We start from the raw sequence: 14,135 nt of genomic DNA, 5'->3' as shown, positions 1-14,135 counted from the left end.
ACCCCGGTGTGCAACTTTTGCGCACGTGCGCGTGCGCGACACAGGAACCGAAACAAAACTTCAAACGTCTCCCCTGAAATAAGTACACCTTTTCAGGGGAAAATAAACACTCCCCTCCGTGCCCCCGGGTCTAACTGGAATAATAAAAGAGTCCCCAGCCAAATCCCATGTTCCGTTGAATAACTGTGAATTTATTATCTTGCCAGCATTCAATAAGTCAAGCACACTTTCAGTCTGCAAAAGTGGAAGGAATTGAGACTTGTGTAGAGGCATCTCCACTTTGCGGGCACTCAGAGACTCGGGGGAAGACTTTTTGGATAGGTATGGACCGGGGGAAGAAGGCCGAGGAGAGACCCCCGGGCGTGCACGCGCGTGGGAGACGCACGGAACGAAACAAGATTTCAAACGCTTCTACCGAAATGGGAACACGTTTTCCGGGTGAAATAACCACAGTGCACGCTGCCCCCGCCTCTAACTTAAATGGGAAAATTGTCCCCGTCGAGATCCATGGGACACAACGGACACGGGAGGCCGACGAATATTCCAAACGTCTCCCCCGAAAAAAGTACACCTTTTCCGGGGAAAGAAAACAAATTCCCCGCTGCCCCCGCCTCTAACTTAAATGGGAAAATTGTCCCCGTCGAGATCCATGGGACACAACGGACACGGGAGGCCGACGAATATTTCAAACGTCTCCCCCGAAAAAAGTACACCTTTTCCGGGGAAGATAAACACTCTCCACGCTACCCCCGGGTCTAACTTGAATTTTAAAAGTGTCCCCAGCCAAATCCCACGTTCGGGTGAATAACTGTGAATTTTACACCTCCAAAGCATTCAAAAAGTCAAGCACACTTTCAGTCGGCAAAAGTGGAAGGAATTTGAGACTCGTGTGGAGGCATCTCCACTTTGCGGGCACTCAGAGACTCGGGGGAAGACTTTTTGGATAGGTATGGACCGGGGGAAGAAGGCCCATGAGAGACCCCCGGGCGTGCACGCGCGCTGGAAACGCACGGAACGAAACAAGATTTCAAACGCTTCTACCGAGTCGGGAACACGTTTTCCGGGTGAAATGACCACAGTGCACGCTGCCCCCGCCTCTAACTTATATGGGAAAATTGTCCCCGTTCAAATCCATGGGGCAGAACGAAAACGGGAGGCCCACGAATATTTCAAACGTCTCCCCCGAAAAAAGTACACCTTTTCCGGGGAGAAAAAACACACTACCCGCTGCCCCAGCCTCCAACTTGAATTATAAAAGTGTCCCCAGCCAAATCCCACGCTCGGGCGAGAAACGGCGAATTTTACCCTTTTTCACCTTTCCACACCTCCAGCGCACCCTCACACGGTCATCCCCGGCCTCCCAGGGGACCACCACTCCGGGACGTCCCCGGGCACCCATCCCCGGGCTCCCAAGGGACCCCCACTCCGGCCGCACCCTGCACGCCCACTTTTGGGATCCAAGGGGACCCCCCCACACCCTCCCGGCCTCCCCGGGGACCCCCTCTCCAAGGGGGGACTGCACACCTCCGGGGGGGGTGTCCCCCATCACCCATTCACCGGGGGGCCCTGTGCACCCACTATTAAGCCCACCCCCTGTGTTAAAACCCATTAAATGCAACTTTAAGAAATATGTGCCCCTGGTCATCCAATTGACTTCCATTCAAAATGGACTTAGGTTTTGAAGGCTTAGAATTTTGTGCACCTGGGCATCCGCCCATTGACTTCCATTCAAAATGGACTTAGGTTTTGAAGGCTTAGAATTTTGTGCACCTGGGCATCCGCCCATTGACTTCCATTCAAAATGGACTTAGGTTTTGAAGGCTTAGAATTTTGTGCACCTGGGCATCCGCCCATTGACTTCCATTCAAAATGGACTTAGGTTTTGAAGGCTTAGAATTTTGTGCACCTGGGCATCCGCCCATTGACTTCCATTCAAAATGGACTTAGGTTTTGAAGGCTTAGAATTTTGTGCACCTGGGCATCCGCCCATTGACTTCCATTCAAAATGGACTTAGGTTTTGAAGGCTTAGAATTTTGTGCACCTGGGCATCCGCCCATTGACTTCCATTCAAAATGGACTTAGGTTTTGAAGGCTTAGAATTTTGTGCACATGGGCATCCGCCCATTGACTTCCATTCAAAATGGACTTAGGTTTTGAAGGCTTAGAATTTTGTGCACCTGGGCATCCGCCCATTGACTTCCATTCAAAATGGACTTAGGTTTTGAAGGCTTAGAATTTTGTGCACCTGGGCATCCGCCCATTGACTTTCATTTAAAATGGACTTAGGTTTTGAAGGCTTAGAATTTTGTGCACCTGGGCATCCGCCCATTGACTTCCATTCAAAATGGACTTAGGTTTTGAAGGCTTAGAATTTTGTGCACCTGGGCATCCGCCCATTGACTTCCATTCAAAATGGACTTAGGTTTTGGTTGTTTTCACCGACATGTCATCCCTTTTGAGTCCACAGGAGGGTGACTGTTTGTGGGCTTTGGTTTTTGGGGAAGTACCACTCCTTGCCTCTCGGCGTCCCTCCATTGACTCCCCTACCATGGATCAACACTGTCCCCGCCCAGTACACGCTTCCCATGGAAAAACACCTTCCTGCCAATCGGCAATTATGCCTTGATTGATGCCGACCGACCTCAATGCTTGCCGCACATCACGGACGTTTCAAGGAAGAAGGTAGTGAAACCCTGCATTCTCTGCTCTGGGAAACCTTTCGCCCGACTAGACAGACATCTTACAAAGGTGCACAAATTGAAAGTTGGCACCCACGATTACGACAATGCTTACAGAGGACTGACATCCAAGGATGCCGCCGAGGACGATCAACACCTCAAGCCGGGGTGCTCAAATACCCACAACGCTGTACCCACCGGTCCGGAGACCCACCAGAACATGTCCAGTTCCAGCCCCAGTTCCAGCTGCAGCTCAACCGACGAAGACACAGACACTGGGACCATTGTGAGCGCTTACCACGCTTACCTGGTGATCCCGCAAGCTTCGAAAAGACAGATGGAAAACGTCAAAAGCACCGTTAATCGAATCATAGACTTTATGGGTCAAATTAAGAACTTTGAAGAACCAGAAGCAGTTCAAAGTTGGTACAGCGACCTGTCCACCCGAGGTCTGAAGGCGAGTACCCTCAAATCGTACCTCTGTGACGTTACTGCGTTTGTGAAGTGGGTTAAAGATTATAAGCCGACCGGCCTTGCCGTTTCGAAAAAGGTCCTCCGTCCCATGCTCATGAAATTGAGCAAGCTTTCAAGAGACAACCGTGTCAACGTTCGTAGACACCGGCTGACCATCACCCATTCCCAGCAGACGGGCCTGCTAAGGAGTGAGGAGATCCGTGCCATTGGCACCGATTTGGATAGGTGCATACCCGAGCTACTGCTGGCTTTGGAGAGGGCTGCTACGCATCGGAACGCTAACAGGGCTGCAGCTGCCATCATCCTGCAGGTTACAATATTCAACGGCGCCAGGCGCGGGGTTTTCTTGGAGATGACCCGCGACAACTTTGCCTCCGCCGAGCGCCTGGAGGATATGTTTCTTGTTTCAGTGCCGGAGCACAAGACGGCGCAATATCATGGCCCTGCCGTCTTAGCTCTCACGGGGGAAGAGCATGGATGGCTCTCTCGCTTTGTAGAGGCATCCACCAAGCTTCCCGGTTACCCTCGGAACACCGACCAGAGACTGTTCTTTTCCCGCAGCGGATCTTGCATGAATGGGCTATCCACAAACGTCCGGAAGTTGATGCATAGCTTGGGCCACCAAGGCATCACCCTGCATCACTTACGCCATTCCATAAGCACATTAAATTGGACCCACATGAGCGGGTCGGAACGAAATTTGATAGCTCACCATATGTGCCATTCTGCTGTTACCGAAGAGAGGTTTTATGTCCGCATTGGGACACCTCTTGGGCATGTTCAGGCCCGCAAAAACATCGCTGCTTTGCTGTGTGGTCCAAATGTTTGAATAAAAGAACCATTTGAATGAATTTTGTCTCGTGTTTACGTGGGTTTCAAAGCCCGAGCATACACATCTCACATCGGCCACTCCTCTCCCTCAAAGTGGACGTGCGCCCTAGCCCTAAGCCGGGTTTAATTGGACGCTCCAAACACCCGGGCCTACGTCACGCGTCCACGGCGTCCACCCCATATTATTCACCGGGGTTAAAAGCCTAAGAGAGTGGGCTACTCAGCCGTTTTATAAAGTGTTCCCCCGAAATTAGATTGGGGAAAGTAAGACGCCTCTGGGGTACGAACCCCGGTCACCCATTTCCATTGCCATCTGCCACGGCGGTTATTCACACATCCACAGGATTGTGTGAATAATTGTGTTGAGGATCAGGTGAGGGAGAGGGGGAAACTGACCTTTGGTTTTAGAGGGTAGGCTGCCATCTGCTGGATGTTTGAGTCCATGTTTTACCTCCAGGGGTCGCCAGGGTGCGGGGGTATCCGACCGGGGTGCCTCTTGGGCGGGCACTGGGTCCTGGGCAGACCCTCTGCTGGATGTTTGAGTCCATGTTTGACCTCCAGGGGTCTCGGGGTGCGGGGGTATCCGACCGGGGTGCCTCTTGGGCGGGCACTGGGTCCTGGGCAGACCCTCTGCTGGATGTTTGAGTCCATGTTTGACCTCCAGGGGTCGCCAGGGTGCGGGGGTATCCGACCGGGGTGCCTCTTGGGCGGGCACTGGGTCCTGGGCAGACCCTCTGCTGGATGTTTGAGTCCATGTTTGACCTCCAGGGGTCGCCAGGGTGCGGGGGTATCCGACCGGGGTGCCTCTTGGGCGGGCACTGGGTCCTGGGCAGACCCTCTGCTGGATGTTTGATTCCATGGTTGACCTCCAGGCCTCTCGGGGTCCGGGGGGTATCCGACCGGGGTGCCTCTTGGGCGGGCACTGGGTCCTGGGCAGACCCTCTGCTGGATGTTTGAGTCCATGTTTGACCTCCAGGGGTCGCCAGGGTGCGGGGGTATCCGACCGGGGTGCCTCTTGGGCGGGCACTGGGTCCTGGGCAGACCCTCTGCTGGATGTTTGAGTCCATGTTTGACCTCCAGGGGTCTCGGGGTGCGGGGGTATCCGACCGGGGTGCCTCTTGGGCGGGCACTGGGTCCTGGGCAGACCCTCTGCTGGATGTTTGAGTCCATGGTTGACCTCCAGGGGTCGCCAGGGTGCAGGGGTATCCGACCGGGGTGCCTCTTGGGCGGGCACTGGGTCCTGGGCAGACCCTCTGCTGGATGTTTGAGTCCATGTTTGACCTCCAGGGGTCTCGGGGTGCGGGGGTATCCGACCGGGGTGCCTCTTGGGCGGGCACTGGGTCCTGGGCAGACCCTCTGCTGGATGTTTGAGTCCATGGTTGACCTCCAGGGGTCTCGGGGTGCGGGGGTATCCGACCGGGGTGCCTCTTGGGCGGGCACGGGGTCCTGGGGGTCCTGGGCAGACCCTCTGCTGGATGTTTGAGTCCATGGTTGACCTCCAGGGGTCTCGGGGTGCGGGGGTAGACCCCCTGCTGGATGTTTGAGTCCATGGTTGACCTCCAGGGGTCGCCAGGGTGCGGGGGTATCCGACCGGGGTGCCTCTTGGGCGGGCACGGGGTCCTGGGCAGACCCCCTGCTGGATGTTTGAGTCCATGGTTGACCTCCAGGCCTCTCGGGGTCCGGGGGGTATCCGACCGGGGTGCCTCTTGGGTGGGCACGGGGTCCTGGGCAGAACCCCTGCTGGATGTTTGAGTCCATGTTTGACCTCCAGGGGTCGCCAGGGTGCGGGGGTATCCGACCGGGGTGCCTCTTGGGCGGGCACGGGGTCCTGGGCAGACCCTCTGCTGGATGTTTGAGTCCATGGTTGACCTCCAGGCCTCTCGGGGTCCGGGGGGTATCCGACCGGGGTGCCTCTTGGGCGGGCACTGGGTCCTGGGCAGACCCTCTGGTTCTTTCAGGTCTCTGAAAACCAGGTTTCTGAAACCGCGCCGATGGTCGTCTGGTGGACTGGGGCCCGCGACCATGTAAAGTTTGTAATCTCGAAGCTGGGAGACTGCTGAAAAGGCTGGGAAAACGGTCAAACACGGTTATCTCCGGTGCCGTTCAACCGATTTTTGTGAATAAAGGCTCGTTGGATAGGTAAGATCCGGGGCAACAAAACCCCGGTGTGCAACTTTTGCGCACGTGCGCGTGCGCGACACAGGAACCGAAACAAAACTTCAAACGTCTCCCCTGAAATAAGTACACCTTTTCAGGGGAAAATAAACACTCCCCTCCGTGCCCCCGGGTCTAACTGGAATAATAAAAGAGTCCCCAGCCAAATCCCATGTTCCGTTGAATAACTGTGAATTTATTATCTTGCCAGCATTCAATAAGTCAAGCACACTTTCAGTCTGCAAAAGTGGAAGGAATTGAGACTTGTGTAGAGGCATCTCCACTTTGCGGGCACTCAGAGACTCGGGGGAAGACTTTTTGGATAGGTATGGACCGGGGGAAGAAGGCCGAGGAGAGACCCCCGGGCGTGCACGCGCGTGGGAGACGCACGGAACGAAACAAGATTTCAAACGCTTCTACCGAAATGGGAACACGTTTTCCGGGTGAAATAACCACAGTGCACGCTGCCCCCGCCTCTAACTTAAATGGGAAAATTGTCCCCGTCGAGATCCATGGGACACAACGGACACGGGAGGCCGACGAATATTCCAAACGTCTCCCCCGAAAAAAGTACACCTTTTCCGGGGAAAGAAAACAAATTCCCCGCTGCCCCCGCCTCTAACTTAAATGGGAAAATTGTCCCCGTCGAGATCCATGGGACACAACGGACACGGGAGGCCGACGAATATTTCAAACGTCTCCCCCGAAAAAAGTACACCTTTTCCGGGGAAGATAAACACTCTCCACGCTACCCCCGGGTCTAACTTGAATTTTAAAAGTGTCCCCAGCCAAATCCCACGTTCGGGTGAATAACTGTGAATTTTACACCTCCAAAGCATTCAAAAAGTCAAGCACACTTTCAGTCGGCAAAAGTGGAAGGAATTTGAGACTCGTGTGGAGGCATCTCCACTTTGCGGGCACTCAGAGACTCGGGGGAAGACTTTTTGGATAGGTATGGACCGGGGGAAGAAGGCCCATGAGAGACCCCCGGGCGTGCACGCGCGCTGGAAACGCACGGAACGAAACAAGATTTCAAACGCTTCTACCGAGTCGGGAACACGTTTTCCGGGTGAAATGACCACAGTGCACGCTGCCCCCGCCTCTAACTTATATGGGAAAATTGTCCCCGTTCAAATCCATGGGGCAGAACGAAAACGGGAGGCCCACGAATATTTCAAACGTCTCCCCCGAAAAAAGTACACCTTTTCCGGGGAGAAAAAACACACTACCCGCTGCCCCAGCCTCCAACTTGAATTATAAAAGTGTCCCCAGCCAAATCCCACGCTCGGGCGAGAAACGGCGAATTTTACCCTTTTTCACCTTTCCACACCTCCAGCGCACCCTCACACGGTCATCCCCGGCCTCCCAGGGGACCACCACTCCGGGACGTCCCCGGGCACCCATCCCCGGGCTCCCAAGGGACCCCCACTCCGGCCGCACCCTGCACACCCACTTTTGGGATCCAAGGGGACCCCCCCACACCCTCCCGGCCTCCCCGGGGACCCCCTCTCCAAGGGGGGACTGCACACCTCCGGGGGGGGTGTCCCCCATCACCCATTCACCGGGGGGCCCTGTGCACCCACTATTAAGCCCACCCCCTGTGTTAAAACCCATTAAATGCAACTTTAAGAAATATGTGCCCCTGGTCATCCAATTGACTTCCATTCAAAATGGACTTAGGTTTTGAAGGCTTAGAATTTTGTGCACCTGGGCATCCGCCCATTGACTTCCATTCAAAATGGACTTAGGTTTTGAAGGCTTAGAATTTTGTGCACCTGGGCATCCGCCCATTGACTTCCATTCAAAATGGACTTAGGTTTTGAAGGCTTAGAATTTTGTGCACCTGGGCATCCGCCCATTGACTTCCATTCAAAATGGACTTAGGTTTTGAAGGCTTAGAATTTTGTGCACCTAAGCATCCGCCCATTGACTTCCATTCAAAATGGACTTAGGTTTTGAAGGCTTACAATTTTGTGCACCTGGGCATCCGCCCATTGACTTCCATTCAAAATGGACTTAGGTTTTGAAGGCTTAGAATTTTGTGCACCTGGGCATCCGCCCATTGACTTCCATTCAAAATGGACTTAGGTTTTGAAGGCTTAGAATTTTGTGCACATGGGCATCCGCCCATTGACTTCCATTCAAAATGGACTTAGGTTTTGAAGGCTTAGAATTTTGTGCACCTGGGCATCCGCCCATTGACTTCCATTCAAAATGGACTTAGGTTTTGAAGGCTTAGAATTTTGTGCACCTGGGCATCCGCCCATTGACTTTCATTTAAAATGGACTTAGGTTTTGAAGGCTTAGAATTTTGTGCACCTGGGCATCCGCCCATTGACTTCCATTCAAAATGGACTTAGGTTTTGAAGGCTTAGAATTTTGTGCACCTGGGCATCCGCCCATTGACTTCCATTCAAAATGGACTTAGGTTTTGGAGGCTTAAAAGTTTGTGCCTCTGGTACTCCGCCCATTGACTCCCATTCAAAATCGACTTAGGTTTTGGTTGTTTTCACCGACATGTCATCCCTTTTGAGTCCACAGGAGGGTGACTGTTTGTGGGCTTTGGTTTTTGGGGAAGTACCACTCCTTGCCTCTCGGCGTCCCTCCATTGACTCCCCTACCATGGATCAACACTGTCCCCGCCCAGTACACGCTTCCCATGGAAAAACACCTTCCTGCCAATCGGCAATTATGCCTTGATTGATGCCGACCGACCTCAATGCTTGCCGCACATCATGGACGTTTCAAGGAAGAAGGTAGTGAAACCCTGCATTCTCTGCTCTGGGAAACCTTTCGCCCGACTAGACAGACATCTTACAAAGGTGCACAAATTGAAAGTTGGCACCCACGATTACGACAATGCTTACAGAGGACTGACATCCAAGGATGCCGCCGAGGACGATCAACACCTCAAGCCGGGGTGCTCAAATACCCACAACGCTGTACCCACCGGTCCGGAGACCCACCAGAACATGTCCAGTTCCAGCCCCAGTTCCAGCTGCAGCTCAACCGACGAAGACACAGACACTGGGACCATTGTGAGCGCTTACCACGCTTACCTGGTGATCCCGCAAGCTTCGAAAAGACAGATGGAAAACGTCAAAAGCACCGTTAATCGAATCATAGACTTTATGGGTCAAATTAAGAACTTTGAAGAACCAGAAGCAGTTCAAAGTTGGTACAGCGACCTGTCCACCCGAGGTCTGAAGGCGAGTACCCTCAAATCGTACCTCTGTGACGTTACTGCGTTTGTGAAGTGGGTTAAAGATTATAAGCCGACCGGCCTTGCCGTTTCGAAAAAGGTCCTCCGTCCCATGCTCATGAAATTGAGCAAGCTTTCAAGAGACAACCGTGTCAACGTTCGTAGACACCGGCTGACCATCACCCATTCCCAGCAGACGGGCCTGCTAAGGAGTGAGGAGATCCGTGCCATTGGCACCGATTTGGATAGGTGCATACCCGAGCTACTGCTGGCTTTGGAGAGGGCTGCTACGCATCGGAACGCTAACAGGGCTGCAGCTGCCATCATCCTGCAGGTTACAATATTCAACGGCGCCAGGCGCGGGGTTTTCTTGGAGATGACCCGCGACAACTTTGCCTCCGCCGAGCGCCTGGAGGATATGTTTCTTGTTTCAGTGCCGGAGCACAAGACGGCGCAATATCATGGCCCTGCCGTCTTAGCTCTCACGGGGGAAGAGCATGGATGGCTCTCTCGCTTTGTAGAGGCATCCACCAAGCTTCCCGGTTACCCTCGGAACACCGAGCAGAGACTGTTCTTTTCCCGCAGCGGATCTTGCATGAATGGGCTATCCACAAACGTCCGGAAGTTGATGCATAGCTTGGGCCACCAAGGCATCACCCTGCATCACTTACGCCATTCCATAAGCACATTAAATTGGACCCACATGAGCGGGTCGGAACGAAATTTGATAGCTCACCATATGTGCCATTCTGCTGTTACCGAAGAGAGGTTTTATGTCCGCATTGGGACACCTCTTGGGCATGTTCAGGCCCGCAAAAACATCGCTGCTTTGCTGTGTGGTCCAAATGTTTGAATAAAAGAACCATTTGAATGAATTTCGTCTCGTGTTTACGTGGGTTTCAAAGCCCGAGCATACACATCTCACATCGGCCACTCCTCTCCCTCAAAGTGGACGTGCGCCCTAGCCCTAACCGACTCGGTACTCATGGAATCATGACCTTCGGTCCATTGAGGCCTGGGCCGGTGTCTCTTGAGTTTATTTTGTCTCATGGGCTAAAACCATAATCTCTGAACCACCTGGACTCACTGCTGGGCTCTCAGCCCTCTACAGTGATCCTGATCTTGGGCCTTGTCATGGGACGTGGTCTCGGGTGACTGCCTGGAGTGGCGGTGGGCATCGGGTATATCGGATGTGATCCTGATGTCAGGCTAGCCGGCGGTCATCTGTCAGGGCATTGATTGGACATCACGGTCTGCATTGTTGGTGCTGGGGAAGATCGGATGTGACCTCAACCACTTTGCGGGCTTTGGTGGTCTGGGTTGTATTATTGTTCAGAGTAGGGATGTGCTTGTGTAACATGATTTCTCTGTGAGACTGCTGGCTCTGGGCTTCTGGATTATGTTGGTCTTAACCTCTATGGTGATTCGGAGTCTGAGAACGATTTTAATTAAGTTTTGATAATCACTCGGAAGATGTTTTTTGCCAACACTCTGGACAGGACGACACAGGAATTCTTCACTCAAGCTCTCTACAGGATTTCTCCATTTTAGAATAATCTTGGGATGGGGAGTGTATGTTACTCACTCTTTTCTACTTTTCCTAGTCTTTCTCTGCCTTCCGTGGGTGTCTACACTATGGGTCACTGCTCTATTTTCTTTCTCCAACTCTTGCCTAAACCCAACCCCCCCCCCCCCCCTCTCTCCCTACCCTAACCCCACCTACACCCTATCCTAACCCCAACCCTAGACCCCTGGTGGGTCTCTCTTTCTCTCCTAAACCTAACCCTGCTTTCTATCCTAACCCTCTTTTATTCCTAGGACAGGTAAGTATTATTATTATTGACATTCATGTTGTCTTATTGTGAAGCAGCTCAGGTAGGTATTATTATTGACATGAATATTTTATTGTCTGCTAGGTTTTTATTAGTAAAATTGCTTTTTAATGTTAAAGTCGCTAGTTTATTGGAAAGTCGCTTTGAGTTGAGGCGTCTGGGCATTCTGTTAGTTTTTCCCATTTCTTCTCAGAACAGCATTGGGTGGGACGGTTTCTCTGTGGACTGGACTTTTTTTACAAAATTCAGGTGTTGACGTACCAATTGGACTGGAATCACACACTGGGGATTTGATCAACCCTGGTGGGCCTGCCTTTGGTGAGGGTGTCTAGTGTTTCGAAGGCCGAAACACCCAATGATCCTAGGTATACTACTGATGATGTGATTCCACAATTTAGATTCTCACATTTGGCGTTAATTCTCACTTCTACTTGACTGACAAACGCTGTGACAGCTGTATTTATTTTAGCAATAGGAGGGTTGAAGTCTTGTGACGATGGTATATCATCCAGAGGGATGTTAATGCTGATGGGCTCCTATTTGCTAAAAAGGTCAGGTTTGACAACAAGAAAGCACAACAGTTGAAGAGGACTTGGACATTGGATGAAGACTAATGGAAAGGTCAGGTTTGACAACAACATTTGAAGAAGACTTTGACACAGGATGTTGGAAGAGGACTTGAACACAGGATATTGGATGAAGACTATGATCCCTCTCAACACCTCCCCTAAACCCCCCCCACACTCCCTTCTCGCTCCCCGCCACCCCCCACCCCTTTCCCTGCCCCCGGCCAACCCCCGCCCCCGCCACCCCCCACCCCTTTCCCCGCCCCCGGCCAACCCCCGCCCCCGCCACCCCCCCATCCCCCGCCCCCGCCACCCCCCATTCCCCCCCCCCCCCCCCCCCCCCCCCCCCCTTTTTTTACTCTCTCCTCCCATCCTGGGAATTACCCCTTGGATGGTAGGTAGAGGCTGACTAAAGCCCTGTGGGCAACAGTGTTCCTCGCCCCGTGGGTGTCGACTCCGTATGGTCATATCATAGATATATATATATTCTCACACTTCCCTCATTGTTTTCCCCACCCCTTTCCGCACCACCCTTCAGCTCTCTTCCCCCACCCTCTCACCACACTCCAGCTCTCTCCCCCCGCCACCCCCACCCAAAGAATTTCCGGTCCATACTTCAGTATTTTGGTTCAATATTAGGAGGAAAGTCTTCGGACAGCAGTATGTCAACCCTGTGGGATGCTAATACTGTCAGACTCCTATTGTTTAGCTCTTGAGCCGACAGACTAGTACTTGCAAATCAGTTCTTTTAGACCTTTAGAATATATTCTTTATTCCATTTCAGGGGTTGGAGTGAGAGGGTTTTCAGGTGCGCGTGCCATAATGGGGTCTCACCTGAACTGTGGTCCCGTCGGGGTCCCACAGGGTGTTTCCTCGTCACTATTGCCAAACCTAACCCTAACCCTAACCCTAACCCTGACCCTGACCCTGACCCTAACCCTAACCCTTTCCACACTGGGAAAACATGTCTGAGCATTCCAATCAATGTAAAGAAAACACAGTCTCATGGAAATAACATTTATATGACACTCTTAACATTACAACACCAGAACAGGAAAGAAGATAAAACATTGGATGAACACATTGAATAAAACGAGAATAAAATAGGCCGAACAGGGTAGTGTCAGTGTTCTTGTGTCCGATCCGCTAGGGCTGCCGCTTGATCGAGGGACTTGCGTCTTCGAAGGTGGTTTTTTATTTTCTCCATCACGTAGTTGAGGAAGGTGGTGCGGCAATTCTCCGGGGCCCAGGGTTGTACAGGCCAAACGTTGTGCCTTTCGCCTCTGTGTATAATGGCACTGGCCTTGTTCTCCAAACCGACGGTGTCTGAAAAGCAAGAAGTCACACAATACATGGATATATCAGACGTGTGTGTGCCTTGGGATTATCATCAAAAAATACATTTGTCCCCCCCCAATGTTGACTCAATGGCTACGGCCTTGGTACAAAGACGGCAAAGCTTTCTCACCCTTGATGTCTAGCTCCTTCATCGACAACGCAAAGAATGCCAGTTGTACCTCGGAGAACAACTCTCTGCTACTAAGTGCAGCCGGCTTGTGGTCGAGCACACACTTCCCCAAGCCGGCATCAAAGTCTGTGTAGGTTCGGACCAGATCCACCTCTGCTTTTTTTTCCTCCGGGGCACATGTCGGAGGTTGGTGGCAGGGCGCACGACGTTTGGGCCTGGAGGCCATCGGCGAACCAGGTGTCGTCGGGGTGGAGCGGGTCGGTGTCCCCGGCAAAAAGTCTGGCGCCCGGTCCCCAGAGATTGGTGGTGCCTCTCTGTCGGGGCTGGAGGCGGCAGGTTCCTCTACCTCCGCGAATGGCGGCTTGCTCGCATTGGCCCGCTCCGCTGCGGACAGTCTTCTTTCTAGGGCGCCCATGTGCCGTAGCATCTTGGCCTCCAACTCTGTGCACCGGGCAGCCGCCTCAGCCATCACACTCCTATGCACCTGTTCCACTTCGTGGGCAAGCCTGCCACACTCTGCCTTCAGCTCCATCACTGTCTGGCCAACTGCTCCTTTTAGGGCGTCGAACTTGATCTCCAGCAGTTCAATCTCCGAAAGCGCCATGTCTTGGTCGTTGCTCATGTTAGCCTTGCAAAAAAAAACACAGACAGGTGATTGTCGTTGTCATTGACTAGCGTACAGTTACTGATGGCCATTCGTAGTCTCTTAGAGTAACACCCTCAAGCCATACATTGTGAAAAAATACTTACTTTTGTAATCGACAACTGTTTCACCTTGTCGTCGCTGTCGTCGGTCAGTTGGTATGAACAGAAGAGAAATACAATCTATGGCTGTAAAGTTTTGGGCTGCTTCTATTGGTCCAAAAAGCTGACCAGGGTCAATTGGAGTTAACTCCCGTTGCTGGGCTGTTACCAGGTAAATACGTTTT

General features: G+C 52.6%; 1 protein-coding gene across 1 annotated transcript in view; it reads right to left on the bottom strand.

The window, feature by feature from the left end:
- LOC124469785 (PDZ domain-containing RING finger protein 4-like) overlaps positions 1-13,828 on the bottom strand; it is a 21,704-nt gene extending 7,876 nt beyond the window's left edge. The window contains exons 1-2 of the mRNA XM_047023281.1: positions 13,207-13,828; positions 12,949-13,064 (exon numbers count right to left, since the gene is read on the bottom strand). Coding sequence (XP_046879237.1) covers positions 12,949-13,064; positions 13,207-13,828 — 738 coding nt within the window. The remainder of the gene's footprint in view (positions 1-12,948; positions 13,065-13,206) is intronic.
- Positions 13,829-14,135: the final 307 nt, after the last annotated feature.

This window comes from Hypomesus transpacificus, chromosome 7 (assembly GCF_021917145.1).
Source record: "Hypomesus transpacificus isolate Combined female chromosome 7, fHypTra1, whole genome shotgun sequence".
NCBI lineage: Eukaryota > Metazoa > Chordata > Actinopteri > Osmeriformes > Osmeridae > Hypomesus > Hypomesus transpacificus.
Note: the sequence above shows the minus strand (reverse complement) of the source record. Positions and strands in the feature narration are given on the sequence as shown.